This window comes from Corvus kubaryi, unplaced genomic scaffold (assembly GCF_017639235.1).
Source record: "Corvus kubaryi isolate FWS band 111438036 unplaced genomic scaffold, C.kubaryi_AGA036_p1.0 split3-73, whole genome shotgun sequence".
NCBI lineage: Eukaryota > Metazoa > Chordata > Aves > Passeriformes > Corvidae > Corvus > Corvus kubaryi.
Window position 1 is genome coordinate 40,022,796 of NW_024582091.1, and position 20,659 is coordinate 40,043,454.

The following is a 20,659-nucleotide window of genomic DNA, read 5'->3' on the forward strand; positions in this document are numbered from 1 at the left end:
CAAAGCAATCATTGTGGTAACTCTAATGTTTTGGAAATTGTAGCCCTTTTCCACAGGATCAATGAGGTAAAAATGCGTATTGGACACTTCTGAAGTGAAAAACCAAAGAAAGAAACCAGAAACCTATAAAGAGATTTCCCGAAGATTTAATATACTAGGTTGTCAGACTTCTGGTAAGGTGGTGGGAGAAAAACATGGTAATACCATGCTTCAGTGGAGATTTGGTAAAAGACACTAACAGTAATTTGAGATGCTTCCTAGATCTGAGTGTACTATAAGGGACCATCTGTGGTTTATGTAAGAAATATAAATGATGTATGATCCCAGAAACAGAGATAAGGCATTCAGGGTTAAGTAGGGTATCTTTACAGCCCAGGAATAAGACTGTCTGTAGAACTTTAGTACTAACCATCTTGGCTGTTTGCTTTTTCCCCTTCTGTTTCAATACTTTGCCTTAAATATGAACTCATTGCTTTATGGAGGGGGGTTGCTGCTGATTTACACTGGCATAGGTTATCAGGAAAAAGCAAGCCCACTGACTTTATAGAATTTCATATTTGTGGCCAACAGGAGCATTATTTTAAATTACCAAAACTAGGTAAGATTTATAGCCTTAACCTTTATGTAGCTTTTTTGTCTCTGAGTCCTAAAGTCCCCACTTGTTCTATATCCTCAGCACCTCGAAAATCAGCCCACTGAGTGCTGTCAGTCTGTATCACACCATAGCTGTTGATTTATAGTGTGAAATTTCTTCCCCCAGACTCTACTTGATCATCTTATTTCTCAAGTTTTTTCAGCAGTTCATTTTGTGGAAATGTATATTTAGTACATGTGTGTGGAGAGGAGATATGTATTTCTAAACAAATAAAGAATTGTTCATGGGGTAGCAACTGGGAGCATGTGGGCAGGACTGGGGGATAAGCACATTCAGAGAAGGAGGAAGAAAAAGCTAGCCAGTGAGCTGAGACAATATGGTCTTCAACTTGGGGAACTGGTTTCCAGAACATCAGACTATGGATCTTGAAGGAGTGCTTTTAGCTGTTTGCAGGCCTGGCTGTCACAGTCAACTGGCTGTTGCCAGTCCAACCAGCTGGGTCAAGCCACCTCTGGCACAGCCCTCTCAGGAAAGGATGCAGCTTTCTGAAGCTGCAGACATTCCTTAAGCTCATCCCATGGCACCCATTGAGTTGCCTCTTATTTTCGTGTTACAGGTGGCGAGCATTTGGTGATGAAGAAAGACTGTCATTATACGAAGTATTCTTCTTGGCTGTGATTATAATCTTAGAAAGAAAAGAGATAGTGAAGAAGGATGGCCTACGGGTAAAAGGAATTAGTTTCCCTTTTATCAAAGAGGACTTCTAGTCTAATATGTTAAAATAAATGGTGTTTACAAAGAAGTCTTCCTTTCTTTACACTGACTGTCCATAGCATAGCACAACATATTACATGTACAATTAAAATACAATAAATGAACCAAAAAAATTAATCCTTATTAAAACAGTAGAATAAAGTAGCACCAGTGCATTTCTATAATCAAAAATTATTCTGAATCCATTTTTTTTCTTATAAGCCTCATACTATTAACTGACTGCAATTCTTTAGGACCCTTAAAAATCTGGTTTAGATTTATGTTTCATTTGTCTCCACCCACCCTACTGCCATCAATTGCATTCATCAGTTTGATGGCTTGCCCAAGCAAACTATCTTAAATTTTCCAAGTGCTCTTTTTGCAAATTGAGTTAGATGCAGTATTGCTATTAATCAGATCTGTGATGCAGGGGGTTGAGTAGTCGTTTATTTCTGTAATGCTCTGCTCCCTTGCAATTCATGGATATTTATCCTTCAGTTTCCCACATCCTGAATTTTGTACAACGGACAAGAGCAAGAGCTGTGTTACCTCTTTCCTGTAAGGTGAAAGAACGTTCTTGGTAAATCAGCTTCCATCATGAGGGAAGTCGTTAATAATTATTTGTTGATAAGCATCCGTCTGTTTCTCCCTGCTCCCTGAAGGCAGAGTTGGACCTGTAGCTCTGGGCAAAGCCAGCTTTTCACTAAAGGGGTGTCCAAGGAGGACATCTCTCATCCCTGACTCTTGCTGCTCCATCGTAGACATGAAAATCCCTGCAAAAACCTCTTAAACCTGTAGCTGGGCACCTCACTGCAAGCATCCAGTCCTTCCTGCTCTTGAGTGTACTACATTACCTGTGGGCTGTAGCATACAAAAAAAAATCAGAGGTCTTCCCCAGTGTAATTAATTCAGGGAGCCACTCCAGGTAAGGCACAGCAGTGCCTGCAGCCTGGGGCATGTGGGGGTTTGGCAGCCTACAGGAGGCACTGACTTCAAGTTAGGGTGGCAGCAAACAGCCTTTCCTATAAATGCATGACAAGGTTCAAATCCATATTCCTAAATATGAAGCAAAAAGCTTTAACTGTTCTCAGATAAGATCAGAAAGATGGTTACATTTGACAGAAGAAAGAGTCTAGATTTTTGGGTCTTCAAGACAAGATTTTTGTGCACAAGGCTATGGACTGGGGCAGGGATTTACCTCAGGCAGGGAAGTTGGTCTCAAAACAAATGGAAGAGGCTGATTTTGTTTTCTTCTCAGTATGTAGCTGAACTTAGTGCCACAACATGTTATGGTTGTCTAATGTCTACATGGATTCAGAAAACAATTAGACTACTTCATGGAAGTAAAAGCTACAAAGGGATATTAACGACAGAGGTACAGCTCTCATATCAAGGTGTTACTGAGCTACGAGTTGCTCAATGGTGAGAAAGTGTCCCCTAAAAACCAATCACCATATGATTTTTCTGGTCTGTATACTTTTCTCTAGGTGTTCATAAAGAGCCACTGCTGGAGACAGGATACTGGGCTAGATGGATATTTGGCGGTACTCAGTAGGACCTTTCTTATGTCTTTTGTAGGGAAGAGAAAATGTTTTCTAGCACTAGAATCTGATGGATCAGTACAATTTTATCAATTTCAGTAGCAATTGATCTGAAAAATGAGACCACTAATGTGAAGGGAAAAAAACCCCAACATATTATGCATAACTAAAGCCAGTAGAAACTTTCCAGCCATGACTAGCAGTACATGCAAAAAAATGATGGGGAAATGAGGGCTCTAAGGCTATTTAATTGTGAAGAATCAATTAGATAAATGTGTAGTCCTTTTGATTTGTTGGGTTTTTTAAATTATACAGCTGCAGACATTATGGAAACTATGAGTATTTATATCTCAACCATATGTGGGCAACACTAAGAAATATTCGTTCAATAAGCGTAATGATAGCTGTACTCAAATCAAAATGAAGTTGTTAAAAAAAAGAAAAACCTCTTATTTATTTCCTTAATAGACATTTCTATGGTACTCATCATGGCAGAAAGAGAGTGCTGAATACTTTGAGGAAGATTAAATTATTTGTAATTATACCACAAGTGGAAGCTTTTAACCAATGGAAAAAAAAATGTGGAGCTACCCTGAGATTAATCACTCTCACTGAGATGACTGCTAAATTTTTTTAAGTAATGCTATGAACTTCCCCATGACCTTTTATCCACACTTTCAAAATATTTTACAAGCACTGATGAAATTTAGCCTCATAACACCTATGAAAAATAAACATTGCTATTCCCACTGCACCAATAAGGAAGCCAAGATATAAGAAAAAGGCAATCCTGATAATTTTGTATTTCACAGGAATTTAGAAAAAGTGAACACTCTAGCAGAAAACCATGACAGAATGCATGATGCATTTATTTTTTCAGGCACACTTACCCGAGATTCTCCCTAAGCTATGAATGAACACCCTCAGGTATACTGTTGATGCATAGTTAAATTCTGTTCTTTTCCTCTTAAGATAGCAGCAATGACAATAATAACAACACTTCTACTTGTATACATGTAGAATATACATAATATATAAAGTTTATATGCATATGCATAGCTCTCCTTCCAGTGGAAAAGATCATCCTGGTACAATCGTAGTGTTTGCAAATACACTTCTTTTCACATATAGCATGTATTTCTATTTTTATTTCCCTCCCTCCTCAGTGCTTTTTCTGCCTCAAAGATCCCCCCTGGCGATTTGAACCTGTCCTCAACTCCTCAGTTACTAAAATCCCAGATGCTTTTTCAGTGGCAGCTTGTCATTAAGATGCCAGTTCTAACACTCTTTCATTTAAAAAGATCAGCCCCTTGGTCCTGCAATCAGCTCCATATGTATTGACCCTTTCAGAGATCTGTCCACTCCAATGCAATTTCAATGTTTGTCCTTAAATGCAAAATGTTGAACACTTCCTGATTCAGCTTTTACAGTGGAAAATGGGCTAAAAGAAGCTGTAATGTCCACAAGCTACCACTTGCCATGATGGATATGGAAGAGAACGTTTAATGCTGATTTTTTTCTATGTTACCTTCTTGCCCTCACCCCACTTCACCTACTGTCTCTTCTTCACCTAGCCTCCCCCAGTGCTGCCTCACATGCCATCAGCAGAAGGTATATAACAGGTTAGAAAATCAAGAGTATGTTAATTTAATGGGTGCCATCTTTGCCTTATAGACCCAAATATATTTTTTCAACAAAATAATTAAAGTGGTTTGATGGAGTAATATGCATCTTGATATATGCATCTCATCTGGAGCTTAAATGCCTTTTTTATTCCTTCTATGCTGGTCAATATCCTGACTTTGCAATGTGAGAAAAGCAGAAAATGGTTGCTGAATGCAGCATTCTGGACCAGGACACACTGCCAAAGGATCCTCATGAAACTTGCAGCTAGGCAAAGAGCAAGTGCTGCCCTTCACTTCTGATTGAGATGACATTGCAGGATTTATTTTTGGTAAGAAAGAGGGTAAGTTTCTCTTGTAGCTCTCTAATTATCTGTCTAGCTATGAAAGACATTCCACAGTTATCTCCAGTTGCTATTGAAAATCTGATTCTTCAACTTTTACTAAAAACACTGCAGCTAGAGCTACCTTCTTTCCTGGGGAATCACAGTGAATTCAGGAGACTTCACCCCACAACAGTTCCTAAGGCAACTGAAAAGGGAGTGGCTGCTTCTCAGAGTTAAAGCACTCAAGTGAGCCTCTAGCTCTGAATTGCCTCTCTCCCCTGGCTAAGTAGGCTCACTTGTGGAACTTTTTAATGAAGCAATAAACTTTCCCACCTACCTTCTGCAGTGCCAGTACTGTGTTAGGGTTGCAGCATTTGTACCAAATGGATTTTAAAACAGATGCAAATGGCGTGACTCCAATTCCTGCTGCAATGCACACACTGACTTGGTAACGGAAGATGTCTGTGGTTGCAGATCCATATGGTCCATCCACAGCCAGTCTACAGCAACAAGACATTTAGTCAAGAGTCAACAACGCACAAAGTGACAGAAAGGTTAACATTTGTTGGGCTGTGCATTTTCGAAACTGAATTGCTGTTAAAATAAAAGAGAGGAGACATGTCTAAGATGGCACATAAATTGTCTGTACAAATACATTTAATTTTCAGTGGTTGCCGTTTAATAGCAAAGCAACTGTCTTTTCTGAAGTGAGAGAACAAGAGCACCCGCGTGGGTTTGGGGCCTGGCCATCTATTTAAGCATGCAATTGCAATTTTCTGGCTTTCTGAAATGTGATTAGTCATATAATTGCATGTCCAAATTTAGCTGTGGAATTTGCATACTTAATTATGAATTACTGAAAAGCATCCTGTTTTAGAGCTTTATTTGTTATATTGTACATATCAAAATGAAGAGGAACAGATTATATTAATCATTTTTAAAAGTTCCGTATTTGAGTTAAAGTAATAAAAGGGAAGGCAAGAAAAAGGTCATCATATGCAAGGGTACTACTATTTTCTCAGCTCTTTCTGAAAAAGCAGTATTTCAGGAATACATTTTTGGCATAATACTGTACTTAGTATCTGATGTAAAGACAAAACATGTAAGGACAAATGCTTGTGTATGTTACTACCTCCTGTAATCAATGTTGCTGATGCCAAGAAATTACTTTTGGTCAAAATTAGAGATGAAAAAGGTAACTGAATAATCAGATTCATTCCTTTAGCAACATGAAGTGTAAATGCACACAGTAGTTTGGAGTGCTCTTTCCAGCCTGTCTTTATACAACATACATGCTCTGGAAGATGGTTTCACTAACACCCAGTCCTTAGAAAGAAAAAAAGTTTTTTCTTCCTTTTAGATTTTCTGTTGTTTTTTGTTCTTTATTGCATGAACCATTCTTAAAATTTATTCTCAAATACTATAAACAAATAGGCACACATAATTAAAATGAAGTGTTTTAATAGGAAGAGAAAGGGGGATCCCCAAGCGATGCTACACACAAATATAGGGACGCAATATATCTCAAACCTTATTGTTAGTTTTTTAAAAGCCCCAGCAAACATTTTCCCTATTATTTCAATATTCAGAATACTCTGCAAGTGCGGTAGCAAACAAAACAGCTACTCTGGCATAACTTCTGGAAATCTGACCTTAGACAAAAAGAATTTTTGTTTTTTTAATGTGTGCAATTATTTAGATTATTGCCCAGCCCAGTATTTTTTGAGCACTCAAAACTTCCTGTAAAATATGGTTAATTTATGGTATATATGTATAGTGCCTAAGAGCAGCTTTCAGATAAACTTTCTATGTAGTTCAATGTGAGGCTGGAAGCAATTCTCGTTGTCAGTAGATTGAGAAAAAATTGATCTGGAAGAAATTTCAAGGATTCTCTAGTCTGTTGCTGTGCTATAAGACAGGTTCAATTATTTCTGAATCATTCCTTGGAGAGATTTGTCTTGTCAGTCTGCTCCTAAATCCTCAGGTGACAGAGATCCCATCACTGGTTTGAATGCCTTCTTCAGCCATAGCTACACAGCTTAGCCAAATACAAAGCCTCAGACAAACAGCGAGGAGAAAGAGGAGGAGGAGAAACTGAGCTATGCAACTCATTTATTTGATCTAGACAGAGTGGAGGAAGGTAAAGACAGGAAACAAAGTGACAAAAAATATTACATTTGCATTTGCCAAAGAGAAGTAGAAAATAGGGCTATGGACTTTCTAGCTGTAGTTTGGATTGTCCACATTCATCGTATCCATGTCCACAATTTCATTAGAAAAGAAATTATACTTATGGGGAAGGCAGGAGAAATATTTAGTTTTGAAAAAGTATCATTAACAGATTCTATGATTATTTTTTGAGTTTAAACATTTACTGATCACCATGATGATTGTGTAGTACTCCTGACTGTAAGAGAAGTTAGATTTTGGGACAATGTATTTAAACAGCAATTAAGTCAGCCAAAATCCTTAAGTGACATAATATAGAACTTGATTATCTTCACAGAAATAGTGTATTCTATGGTTTTAGCTCCCAAACTGGTCAGAAATCACAACTGCCTTTGCTACCTATAGATATGCATGAACATTTTATTGTAATCTTCTTTTATTAATTAAAAAACACGTTTTGTTCTTAACCCTACCTTATTACTTGGTTGCTACATCTGCTCAGTTTCTGCTAAATGTTATTTTTTAATATAGTCACCAATTTGGTGTATATCTTTAGATGTTGAAACTGTGAAAAAGATCTGGTTTTTGCTTTATTGCTAGTTTAACTATTGAAATATTGGTCTTAGTACATAGCAAGAAAGCAACTGAATGATGTCATTAGGCACCCCAACAAGATTAAAAAGAAGAGTGTTTATATATGAAAGTATTGTTAATTTCAGCCCTGCATTATGGCAAGCAACATTTGATAACGTTTTTCTCTTTCTCATTTTCTACACTTGCTGTCAATCACTTTGAACAATTTTTGCTCCAGTTCTGCTGAAATGCCATACATCTCATTCCAGTTGCCTTTAACAAAGGCTCTGATTTCATTTCTAATTCTTATTAACTGATACAATGCAAGGACTGGACCAGACTTTCTTCTCTGCACCCACCCTCTAGCAAACCTCTGCAGCTCACGGGGTCTATAAACTTTCCAGGGGGAAATCAGTCCCTCTGGTCCCAGGCCCTACACACTCCACCAGAATTTAAATGATCCTGTGCTGGGCTCTTCGTTGCTGAAAATCTCCCCTATTCCTGCAAGCAATGCAGGAGAAGAGCTACATGGTTTGAATCCATTATGTATAGAGCCATGTCCTTAGCTGGAGTAAGTTGGGATGGCTCAGAGGATGCCTGCTAACTTGGAGCAAGAGACCATCAACTTTTTGCTTGTGTTAAGATGATGCAGATACAGGATTTGAACACAAATAATGTTTATAAAGTGGAGCAGAGTTCGGCAAATGGAGACAGCATCGAAGGAGACTGTCAGAAAGAAGTAAGTTTTGGGCAGAAGTTTCAGGGACCACAGATTATCTAAGTAACTGAAAGGGAAAAGCTGGAATTTTGGATGGTAAGTGATGGGCACCATCAGAGCATGAGTGTAAGCATAGAGGCACAAATCTAGCAGATATTTTCCAGCGTCATTTATTAAACAATCATAATTCAAAATAGAGATCTTTAGGTGTACATATAGGTATTAGAGATCTAGATGGTAGTCCATTGACATGGACTTTAAATCTTGGATTAGTCATCACATCCTCTTGGTAGCTGCTGGCCCCAGTTCATGGCTATTTGTTTGTGGTGTTTTTTAGCATAATGCTGTATTTATGAATCCTGAACTATAATCTAATTATGTATCATAAAAAACACATGCAAAATTAATTAAAGTTAAAATATTAACATTTATTTTAAAACGTAGAAGTAACATTTTAAAATATATAGTCTCTTGTTCAAACCTTGGTAACATCCACAATTCCTTGAAAGCTTTTTCCTCTGCTCCAAAGGCCTTGAAAAGGGCTGCAGTCCAATCCCCAACAACTCGTATGTGGACACTGAAGTATTCCTCCTCGGGAGCTGAGGTGAGGGTGAAAGGGTGCCACTCCAGCTGTGAGACGGATGGACACTGTAGAAAGATATACTGACCAGCTCCCATTTTAAAGCCATGTTTCTTCATGTGAAGCTCAAGGACTCCAGAGGAATGTGTCACCACCTGAACAATGACAAAGGGACAAATTTTATTTTCATTCAGAAGGGTAAATGTTTGTTTTCATTAGGTCACAGATACCCTAACCTGCATGTTGCAGTGTTGTTGCCCAATAGCTTGAGAGTATGTGCAGTACGTATTGTGGGACAGCTTGACTTCTGAGTGCAAGAGGCAGAGGAAAGGCTGTAACAATTCAACAATTTGTCAATTTTCTTGGTGTAACCTGTGCAAAAGTATTTCTTAATTGATTGGAATAATTCATTAATTCCTAGTTTTACTCTCATGTAACACTGCTAAGTCTGTGGGATTATGAAGAAAAAAGCACAGTGAGCTCAATCCTAACACACTTTTATAAAGAGGTAATCTCAGTTAAGCAGCAGTTTTGTATGTCACACATAGTATACTGGGATTCTCAGATCACAGCCACTCTGTGAAATCAGCAGCAAGAATTATTCAACATCCTGTTCCCCTCACACAAGATACACCTGTTTCTGATCGCTGGCTTGATACATGTGGACTCAGCTGCTTCAATAGCGACATCCTCAATCTATTCTGATGTGACTTAAATAGTCCCTTGACACACAGCTGGGAGAAGTTGTTACAGTGGTATTAGCGAAGCTTCAACTATATATGCTAACTTATAATGTAACTCCTTCATCTCCTGGAAGCCTCCAGATTTTAAAGTAAAAACCGTGTTCTGCTACTGAAGTCAAGGTAGTCCCTGGCATTAACTGCAGTGGAACATGGTTTTAGTTCATTAAAAAGAGAGACCACAAGCAGGTGTTTGTGTCATGGTGGTGTAAAGTCTGGTACTTCATTAATCAAGTTTGGTCCCATATGGAATATTCTTATGGATTTGCTATTGGAATAAATGCAAAACCTAAAATCAATACTTGGCTGAAAGCATGCTTATGATTGAAAAGCTGCTGAAGCTAGGGGTGAAAAATGAGGTCCTAACATAGAGAAGTTACCTACAAATGATAAAAAAGTTATTGACATAATGGGTTTTATAATGTAGATGTGCAAGCTACGTTCCATACCTTAGTAATGATGACTTCCTGTTGAAATCTCCAAAACCTAACAGTTCTTTCACAGATGTACAATACCATAGGACTTAAAACCCACTTCCAAGCCTGTAGAAAATTGCATAATTAAAAGCAGCATTTATTTGAATGTCTATAAAAATACTTTGCTTTTCTGGTTTAAATCAGCAGGTAAAATGATTTGATTTTCTGTGATTTTTGGTTCATCTTTCTCAAGAGAGTATTTGTGTTGCTGCTGTAGCAGTTCTGGCTTTCTTGTGGAATAGACATATGGGACTCCCTCACAAACACACTCCAATAGCAGTGCTAATATCTATCTGTACTCTGGCCAAGAGGAGTCCTTTACAATCTTTTCCTATTGAAAGGCAAATGATTAATGTATTTAGGTGTTGTTACATATAGATGTCATTGGACCTGAAGCTGTATAGATGTGTACAGTTATACAGTATTACCCATAGCCTTACAACCTTTTTTTCCTCCAAAGTCTAAAGTATTTTGGAGTGGTCATGAGAAAACATTAAGCCCCAAATATTCAATTAGAGAAATGGGATTCATTTCCACTTAATCCATTAGTCAACTCTTTATCAATAAATGCTTTTTTTTGATCTGGGATACTAAGTTGGTCATACTTTAAGTACTGCAGTTGATTGCTGTGCTTGTACTTGCTAATTGTATGTACTGATCCCTGTAACAATCAGAGATACTTGGATATTCAAGTATACGAGCTGATCATCTCACTGAGTTGCACTGATAGCTAAGATAATTAAATGTAATTGAATCTTCATGATTTAAAAAGAATCCTTCCTTTTTTTTTTTCCTGGAAGAGATACTGTTTTATTTCCACTTTTGTTAATGACGCAGCTCATTCTAGCAAACTGAATATGCCACGATCATGTGGCTTTTAAAATCGTCAAAGAGTAACTTTACTTGCTGAAACATTGACTTTGCTCCACAAGCTGGGTAACAGGGGTTATAAAGTGTCTTTTATGAGAAGCAAGCCATAAAATTATGTGGCTTCCTTAGAAAGTGCTAAGAGGGTGGAGTGGCAATTTCCCAAGGTTAAGTCTTGAAAATTAAATTTAAAAAAAAAAAGAAGCATGATTTAATAATGGGAAGAAACCAGCATAAGCCAGAAGATTCTCAGCTAAAGCAGAAACTCAACACATCCGTTGTCCCTAAATACTACAGGTGTCTCTGCACAGTGGGTAATCTCATGTCTTGAATACATTTGCATATATCAAGCCACAGTAATGATGAGATCTGTTTTTCCTCCCTTCCATTTGTGCTACCTGTAAACAAAAGCATGTGACAGGAATGATAAGGTTGCAGGCTACCCTGTGCGAGAGCTCAGCTGGAATTTTAAATGTGCCATCACTCCAGTGCAACGGAGCATTCAATCCAAAATATCTCTTGGCTGGGTTGGGACAACGGGGCATCCACCAGGAGAGATGGGCTCCTAAGCAACTCCTGGCTGGCTAATCAGGGCATCAGTATTCTTGCCCAAGTAGAGTTTCCTCCTGTAATGAGAATGAACTGAGGTGGGGCGGTGGTGGCTCAGGCGAGGCTGTGAGGATAAAAGTCCGGGTGCCCCGGGTGCAAGAGGAGTGCTCCATCGTCCTCAGCGGGAGCCAGACTGGGCTGCTTCCTACCTGCTGAAATATGGAGCAGGGGAGCAGGTGTGACGTGACTGAGAGAGGGCCTCTGTCGTGGTAGCCTGCCCCAGGAGCCGTGGCCAGCGTGGTGTGCCCTCTGGTGTCACTTCACTCTGTCCCAGCAGCGGTGTCCCTTCCCTGCTCAGTCCCACCCGCGCCAGCCCCTGCCGCTGCTGCACAAACCTCGCCGTGGCCTTTTAGCCTCTGAGTCTGTGCTATTTATCTGCGCTGTCTAGCAGGTATCACACCATAGCACGTTACACATCCAGCAAGGCACTGTTCATATCGATGATCTATATGCCATGTGGTATTATCACAATCCATTTAAAGTAATGTGACTGTGCAAGTATGGCCCTGGGTAGGCAGGAAAGTGTGACAAAATAGGTTTAACACAGAGAAGTGGAAGTTCTTTCCAGTTAGTTTTATGATAATGAATGTCAAGACATGCTGTTGGAAGCAAGCTTGTGTCTGTATTCATGGTGTGTAGCCATGTATTGATTTTTATGGTGACATTGTAGCTGAAATTTTTAGAGAGGCATTCATTTTCTCATTAATATGCTGGTTGGATAGTGGCTAACAATAGTTTAGTTTAAGAAAAATCTATGTCAGCCATTAAAAGAGCTACCAGACACTGAATGCTAATTTTTCTCCTTTACTTTAGGATTTCCTTTGGTATGTTTTTTTCTTTTTGGAAGAAACAACAGACACTTGCATATGAGCAACCTAAATCTTGAGCTGAAAATGTTAAATGATTTTGTTTGTATGCAAGACATCTGACATACTGTACAAGTCTGCTACTTAATTACCCCCTGTGGATTTGCAATCTTGTTCTAGCAAAATCACCCTTGCATGGGACGTTTTTCCTGCCTTGTGCCTTTCCTTTCATAATTCATTGTTTCAAATTCTCTCCTTTTTACATAACTTAAGACATCAAGGCTGGACAGCATGAAGCGTGTGCCCCAAAGCAAGGACATGATTTTCTCTCCACCTTATTCTCCCTTGGTATTTAAACTACCATACTAAAGTACTATTAGTTGAAATAATAATATTAATTTGCATCCCTAGCTTTACAGTTCTATTGTATTTTCTGTATCTCTACCCTCATAAGGTTTTCACTTGGATGCTGTCTTTGTGCAATGAGCACATCAAGGATATTGGTGATACTGAATTATTCAAAATAAATGCATACAATAGATCGGATAGAGCACAATTTTGATACTCATACCCTTCAAAGGGAGCGTTAGTCTTCACTAACTAAAGGATCTTCCAGAAATAAAAATTGCTGTTAATGACATCAAAATTGTACACAATACTCTTCACCTGCATGTGTCTATCCTGATTACAGAGGAGGTTGAGATCACTATTTTAATGCACAGGGAGAGGTCATGGAAGAGGAATGGGAAACTAGTCTCTAATTATGAGACTAAGTGCCAGTCACTAGCATACGCTCCAGCCCCTTGCTCCCTAAGACATTTGGCCTCCCAAGAAAGGACAGTAAGTTAAAAACACAAGACAAACATCACTCTTACCACAGGTTTGTTGCCAGAAAACTGTGGCAGAGGGCACTGAGTGGCATTCTCCCATTCCCAGTAGTGATCTTTGCAGTAAGTGACATTGTGAAGCAGCAGACTCTGAGGCGTCTGACCTCGGACAAGCTGACTTAAAACAAAAATGTTCATCAGTGATATGCTTCTTTCCAAGGTTTCTGTGTCTCTCTACCTTTTGCACTAATAATCAAATGCCACTTCTGAGATAAATGAAAGTTTGAGAACTGGCCACTTCAAACCTGTTCTGATCTCCTGTTCAGATTACCCTTCCTTTAGTTTTGCAGTGATTTTTTGACCAAAGGCAAGAAGTGTGCTATAATATTGATATCCATCAGTGCAGCTGAAGTGCAGAGAGCCCTTGCATAGAAAATGTACATTTTACTTTATGTGGCAAAATTTGATTTCCAAGTTCTTTGGAGTAGGCTCTTTCACCTCCTCTGTATTTGAGCATCTGGTAGTGTTTAGTAAAGTGATAAAATTTAATAGTGACAGACCTTCTCTTTCCTTTACTGCTTTCTAAATGCATTTTTTAAAACTACAAATAAAGTTGGAAGAGTGTAATTAGATGTACACTCTCTAAACATACTAAATTCTAGCTTCCTTACTTCTGAGAATGTTAATGATGTGATTTTTTCAAAATATATCAATCCTAACTGTTCAGTTTAAATGGGTTTCACCTGTGTTGATTGTGGGCAGAGAAGGAAGATTTTTATGGGGACAGCCTGTTTGTTTCATATTGTTTCTCTGAATTTTCGCTTGCATACTTAGTTTGGCTCTGCCACCTGTTCAGACAGAAAGAAAAGGAGTTAGGTTGAGTGAGGTCTGTTCAGCCACCTGGGAAGGAGAAAGAAGTGGGAGGTGGATGAAACTTTGGGGTTTGACTCTTTTTCATTACCAGGGTAGTGGTAGGGATGTTCTGGGGCAGAAGGAAGCTCTGTTGCAGTGCACTCCCAGCCTGGAGCGAGCAGAGTGCTCATTGAATGGTATTGATAGGGCTCTTCAGCCAGTGTCCCATTTTTGGGGAAGTCTCTGCCTGAGTAGTGCTGGTCAGCTGGCTAGACAGAGGGAGCTTACAAAGCTGGAGGTTTTAAAGGGTTCATTATAGTAGTTTGAAGTTAGATTCTAAAAGTTTTGCCAGAGAGGGAGGGGAGAGGGCCAGGATATGGTTTACAGCATTTGTTTGCAGCTCTGCCTCTGTAAAATGGGACTAATTGTAAAATGGGCCAACTTCAGGAACACTGAAAGCCAAACTGGATGTGGCAACTCTCAAACCACAAGGAAAGAGGTGAGAAAAGTAACACGCCACAAAACATTGTACTGGCCTGTTCCCTGCCTCATGATGATGCCATCCATGTACCTCCAGAGAGCAGGCACATGCACATGCTTCTGTGGGCTAGGAAGTTCCACTCTGTCAAAGAGTCGTGGTCTGTACATACTTCAGTGGTGGGCAATAGCATCTGAGTATTTTATTAAATAGACATAAAAAGCATATTATGATAATAAGGACAGGCTGATAGGGTTTTTAGCAACCTGGTGTAGTGGGAGGTGTCCCTTCCCATGGCACGGGGGTTGGAACTAGATGATCATTATGTCCCTTCCAACACAAACCATTCTGTGATTTTGTGAACACCAAATGTCTGTCCTTGGATCTGCAAAGCTTAACTACAGCTCGCAGCCATGTGCACACAAGCTAGGCAGCAGGAAAAGATCTATGGAGCAAAGCAATCTTTGTTGAGGGCCCCTCACTGGACATGGTTGAGGGCTACCTAGGGTTCAGGACTAAGTCTGGCTTGGTCCTGTGAATGGATCACTGGTTAGCTCTTGGCACACAGCAATGTGTTCCTGTGAGTGTATTTCCACCCCAAACACTGGGTTTTGCAGCCCAGGTATTGTACCATGATATGAGCCAAACCTAGGCGGTGAGGAAGACCATGAGATTTACCTCAAAACTGCACTCACTGAATTAGAATGTGAATGTAGACTCACATGAATGCTATCACACAGAAATGAGAAAAGGAAATGGAGGATAGCACACAAGTGAGAAGCAGATTTTGCCAGTGGAGCTGGAAACAGAAGATAGAAATGTTTTCATCTTTAAGCACCTTCCTGCTCTCACTTTGCATTGACAGAGGATTGATCAGTCCCTGAGCTTCTCAGGAAAGGTCCTATGAATCTGCTGTCCCTCACTGTAAGAAATAGAATCCTCTTCTAAGAGGACAGAACTTTCTTTTGTGCTGAGGAACAGGGAGACAATTAGCAACCAGGTAGTCATCCGTGTCCATAAAAGCCATCTGACTGGGCTAGTCACAAGCCTGAGTTGTTTGTTACTGTAGTCATTTAAACCTGGTTTGTAGTATAGTACCTAGCGCTACTACACAGTATGTCTGTATGGTGAGGAAATTTGGGGTTCTGGTCCTTGCAGAGAAAGGTCAAAATCACTTTACCTTTATGGATGCAGAGGAGAATGGCCACGGACACCTACCATAGGGTAAGCGACGTGCTGAAAGCTTCTCGATCTTCTACAAGGTCTCTTGCAAAATGCCTTACGAGAGCTATGAGCATAAGGTCTATCCCTTACCAGTTTGAATCTACAAAGATTTGATTCCTGATCTATAATGTCCCCAGTTCCCAAGCATGAAAGTTCATTCACTGGTAAGGTGGAGGTTATAAAATGGTAGAAGAGTGGCTGAATAAACTAAAGGACACTTTCAGTCCTCAGAAAAGTGATGTGTTTTAACTTCAGAGTGTTCTCATTTTGTAATCTCACCAAAGATCCCAGCAGTTTATTAGTAGAAAGGCGCAGGATTGTAGATTTAGATGGTGTTTCATCTCAACTGTGTACATATACCCCATGTAGCTCATGAAGACACTTACCCCATACCATGGATTATTAAACCAGTGAAGAAAACCACAAAGAGGTGATGGGTGTACCAGAACACCTCATAGCATGACCTTCTGATGAGCTCAGTGGATGAAGTCATGATCAGAATTAAAGCCACAGTTATCACAACTCCAGTTATTCCAGCTATGGTAGTTAGTACTTCTCCTGCTGTGTTCTAGAATAAGAATACATTATTAGTATTAGTACTAGTAGTTATTGTTGTTATAATTGTTACTTTTATTACTATTTCTGGTTTTTTTTTTATTATTGTTTCTGTTGCTGCTATTACATGTGAAGCCAAAATCTTCAGCATAGGAACAAAAGCAGAACAGGACATAGAAGCAAGGCAAGCCTTCATTTTAACATAGAGCAGCATGGAAAGACATCCCTCTGCTCCATTTCTACTCAGGCTTATTCCAAACAGATATGTAAATATTTGCTGCCACTTAGTTGTTTCAGGAATTGAAAGGAGGAAATTAGACAGTCTCATTCATACTTTTATCAATTTTGCTTACATAAAAGTGTGTCACAAATAAAGAAAAATCATTAGAGAAATAAGATTAAACCTAGAAGTGTAATAAAGAAAACAGTACTAGAAACCAGCTTATTTATGTGAGGGTGATAAAGTCAGGTGCTAAGACACCTGCAGCCATAAAGGTGTGGAACTCTTTTGTGCTTGCTTTACTTCAAAGTTTGTGGGGCTGTAGCAGCCCTGAAATGGTGTACAAAGGTGGCATACTCTCATTTACCTAAAAAACGTATCTTGTTTGCCTGTTCCTTACATTTATCTGCAGATGCACTGCATAATACTTGGGTTTATTTTTTAAAAGACATATTTATATTTACATTTTTGTTCTTGTCAGTGATTAAACATTAATATGCGGGCTAGAAAATGTTCTTTCTTGTTCATGACTCACAGATGTCAGCACAGGTCTGGTATATCTGTCTAAACCCACCGAAATAAACTGAAGTGAGAGTGAAGACGTATTTTGAACACAACAGTCAGATGCTGATTGCAGTTATAAGGTGCAAATCATGAAGAACAGTAAAAATCTCACATGCAAGATGAGAATCAAGCTAAATATGCCATCAGAGTGTAAATGAAGTCCCCATTTGGCCTACAAAGCATGTGTATCTGTTTTCCCAGTGCTGATGCACAGGAATGAAGGAGCTCAGCACATCCTCTGGATCCTGATTTGGTTCTACAGCTTAATACACTAGGAGGAAAAAAACAACCCTCTATTGTACTTGTAAAGTGCACTCATTTGATTTGGAAATCCTAGAGGTGATAAAATTCCACAATGCCATTTTTACAGTCACTTTTTACAGTAAAATAATTCCTTCAAATGTTCACACTTGACAGCACACAGTACATTTTCAAATTGGTACCTGTGAAGAGTGTGTTCAGATCCTATTACATATTAACAGGATTGATCTAGGTGATATTTTGAACATTTCCACTACAGTGGCTAGTTTGAATGCTGAGATGAAAAAAGGCAAAATGTCAAAGACACTTAGTACACTGCTTCAATGGCAGTAGGATGAAACTGCAAAGAAAGCCTGAATTGTTGATCTCAGAACTTTCTTCTCTGAAGTTAGAAGCAATCTTTTGTTTGCTTCCCTTCATAATTTATTAATTCTGAGTTTAGCTACTGAGACACAAGTGAGTGATAAAAGAAATATAAATATTAGAGGTTAGAGTAAAATCTAGGCTGTAAATTGAAAGGTAATTGTGGAGTGTATTGCTGTGAGAAATCTGAGAAAGAATCTCAAAACATTCCAGCCTTCCTCCTCAAGGGTATTTAGGATCTTAATGCTAATTAGAGGCCTACCTCACAATTATATCACTATGGGAATGCTTAGTGGAGAAAAAAATGCTTACTGAAAGATGGTAAGTTCCTCTCCAGAGCTGTGAGCTTTGTTCTGCTCCTGGGGAGCACCTCACGGGCATGCAGTGAAAGTGGTCACTGGGTGTACTGAAAGACTTGGCAGCTGAGCCTTTGGCTTGCTGTCCTGTTCTGATAAACCTGACTGCTATGTTGACACTAACATGAAGATTTTTGCACTCACACCACTGACTACATCAATTTGTTTGATTTTCTTCAAAAGTGAACTTGGTTACTTGTTTGTTTTGAAAGATGCAAACCTCATGCTATCTAAACTGGAAAGGAACTAAGAAAAAGCAGGACAAGCCTTGCAGCTTAAAAGCACTATTGAATCCTATCAGTGGTTGTCCAGCCATCTTTTCACTTAATTTCTTGTTTCAGTGGAGCACATCACTGTTTGAAAGAGCACCACTCCATGGTGTTCAAGGAGTCCTTATTTCATGCTGACTATGTGGGAATTTTCAAAAGAGTAGAACAGTATGCATGGGAGTCTCATCAAGGCCATTTCAACCCTGGAATATGTAACTATGCAACAGGATACACAAGGAAACATAACATAAATGTGATGTGTGCTATAATGGGATAAGGAAAAAAAGCTGATTAACTTTTGCATGGCTTACATGCATTCTCTGCATGCTCAGCTTTTCTTTATGTTATGAATATTATAAGGAAGACCTTACAGTTCTGTTGTGGGTTATCCAAGACAGTGACAGGAGTCACTTTTTTCCCCAAAACAAGCAGGACTATTTATTTGCAGGGTTGAGGATTCTGTAGGTCTGCTAGGCTCTGAAAAGCACACAGCAGCTGTAGCTTCCCCCTGTCCTGCTTCCCATATGCAGCAACCCTGTGGGTGGTTTCGAAGGTGCTCTTCCCTGGGCAGCCACACTTGACACGTAATGAGGCAGGATCAGCCCTCAGATTGGGAAGGTGCTGCACCACCATGGGGAGACACAAATAGCGAATGTGAAAGAAATATTGTGAAGCACTATTGCTGTTTGGTTATTTTCCTTTCTGAAAAGAAGTTGTGTTTGTTCCTTGTATTTATAGTTTAGTTTTGGGAGTTTTTAAAATTCTTTGCAGGTTTATTTAATTGCCTACTATTCACAACACTCCTTATCCTCCCCCCACCAGCTGTCTCCTGACAAACTAATTAAAATACTATAGACATTTCTTTGAGCTTAGTAACCTGAAAATTGCAGCTCTGAGTAAGTGTTTTCAGCTGAAATTGAGGTTGACCTTTGGCAGCACCTTCTCGCTCTGGTTAAAAGGCTTTGAAATACAGTTTTTTCGACAATAGAATCCACAGAGGAAAACTTTTTAGATGAGGAAACCTAAAAAGTGACAGCTTACTGTTTCATAGGCCCTGATTGGGTTCAAGTAGCTTTCATTTGGGCTCTTGCCAAGACCAGAAAGTTTATTCCGTAACTCCCCAGCTTCTTTCGACTGGCTGGAATGATACCGCTCGATGTTGATCAAGTGGGCAATAATATGGATGGCTGTGGGAGAGAAAGAGTGGTGCGAAATTACAGGCACACTTGTATGTGCCCACAGTGCCAGAAGGAACTTCATTATGCACACTGCGAACTATTTGAAAAGCTCAGACTAAATTGAGAGTTTTGCATGGATTAAGCTGACAATAAAAAGAGAATTTTATCAACTGCATGTCTAATATGAAGTGACTGCTTCACAGTGGAGAGGATAGGAACGGCTCCAGGGTCACCTCCCAGGTTTACAGTCAAGTGCCCTGCAGTCTCCAGTGTCATCAAAGGAGCACCTCTCGAGAGTTGACATAAAAGTGTATGTCTCTGATTTTAAATTGTTTAAAATTATGTAAACTGATAAAAATTCCTATTTTTAATTAATATCCTAGAATGTGCAATGGCTTACCCTTCCTACACAGGACACTGAGTTGACTGGTTTAGGCATGGACCAGTTTGCAACTTGCACTAGAGTTGCTTTCAAAATCTGTCCCCTATTAACAAGTAGCTGTAGCATTACTTTATGCAGGTGGAGTCTGGGGAAGCCACTGGAACTATAATTTAAAGGGAGAAGAGCAAATCACAGTGTTGGATCTGGTTTGTCCTGAGTATCATATGTCACCTCTACTTCTGGCCTGCTTCCAAAAGGTATATGAAATGGTCAGTTTAGAAAAATGCCTTAGACTGAAGTAAGAATTCCCCTGTAATTATTTTCTTGGGTGGAAAGAGTATAATTTCAAGAGTGGAAAAGGAAGGACTTTGTTTTATTACTGGCTAACAAAGATAAAGTTGTAATCAAGCTAGGTGCAGAGTTTCATTTTTCAATATGAGAGATTCTCAAATCCATTACATGAAATTTGTAATTAATGCAAGATATTAAATGCCAAAGGATGAAAAAATGACAGTGAAAGATAATTATATGTTTACAGCAGAGCTATTTCTAGTTTTTATAATTAGCTTCCTGTTATCATCTCTCCTTCAGTGGTTATCTGTTTCTGTCCCTGACCATGTAAAAAACCTTTCTAAAAGGCAGTATTTGTAGTCAACCAAGTATGATCTTCCCTGAACAATATTTTCAAAAAGATCCTCTCCTCTCCTCTCCTCTCCTCTCCTCTCCTCTCCTCTCCTCTCCTCTCCTCTCCTCTC

The 20,659-nt window shown here is 39.2% G+C and overlaps 1 protein-coding gene across 1 annotated transcript in view; it reads right to left on the reverse strand.

Annotated features, from left to right (window-relative positions):
* The window catches only part of NOX3 (NADPH oxidase 3), a 47,683-nt gene that overhangs the window by 9,693 nt on the left and 17,331 nt on the right, over positions 1-20,659 (reverse strand). Inside the window, exons 5-10 of the mRNA XM_042016661.1 lie at positions 19,386-19,531; positions 16,143-16,324; positions 13,251-13,380; positions 10,067-10,159; positions 8,779-9,032; positions 5,175-5,337 (exon numbers count right to left, since the gene is read on the reverse strand). Coding sequence (XP_041872595.1) covers positions 5,175-5,337; positions 8,779-9,032; positions 10,067-10,159; positions 13,251-13,380; positions 16,143-16,324; positions 19,386-19,531 — 968 coding nt within the window. The remainder of the gene's footprint in view (positions 1-5,174; positions 5,338-8,778; positions 9,033-10,066; positions 10,160-13,250; positions 13,381-16,142; positions 16,325-19,385; positions 19,532-20,659) is intronic.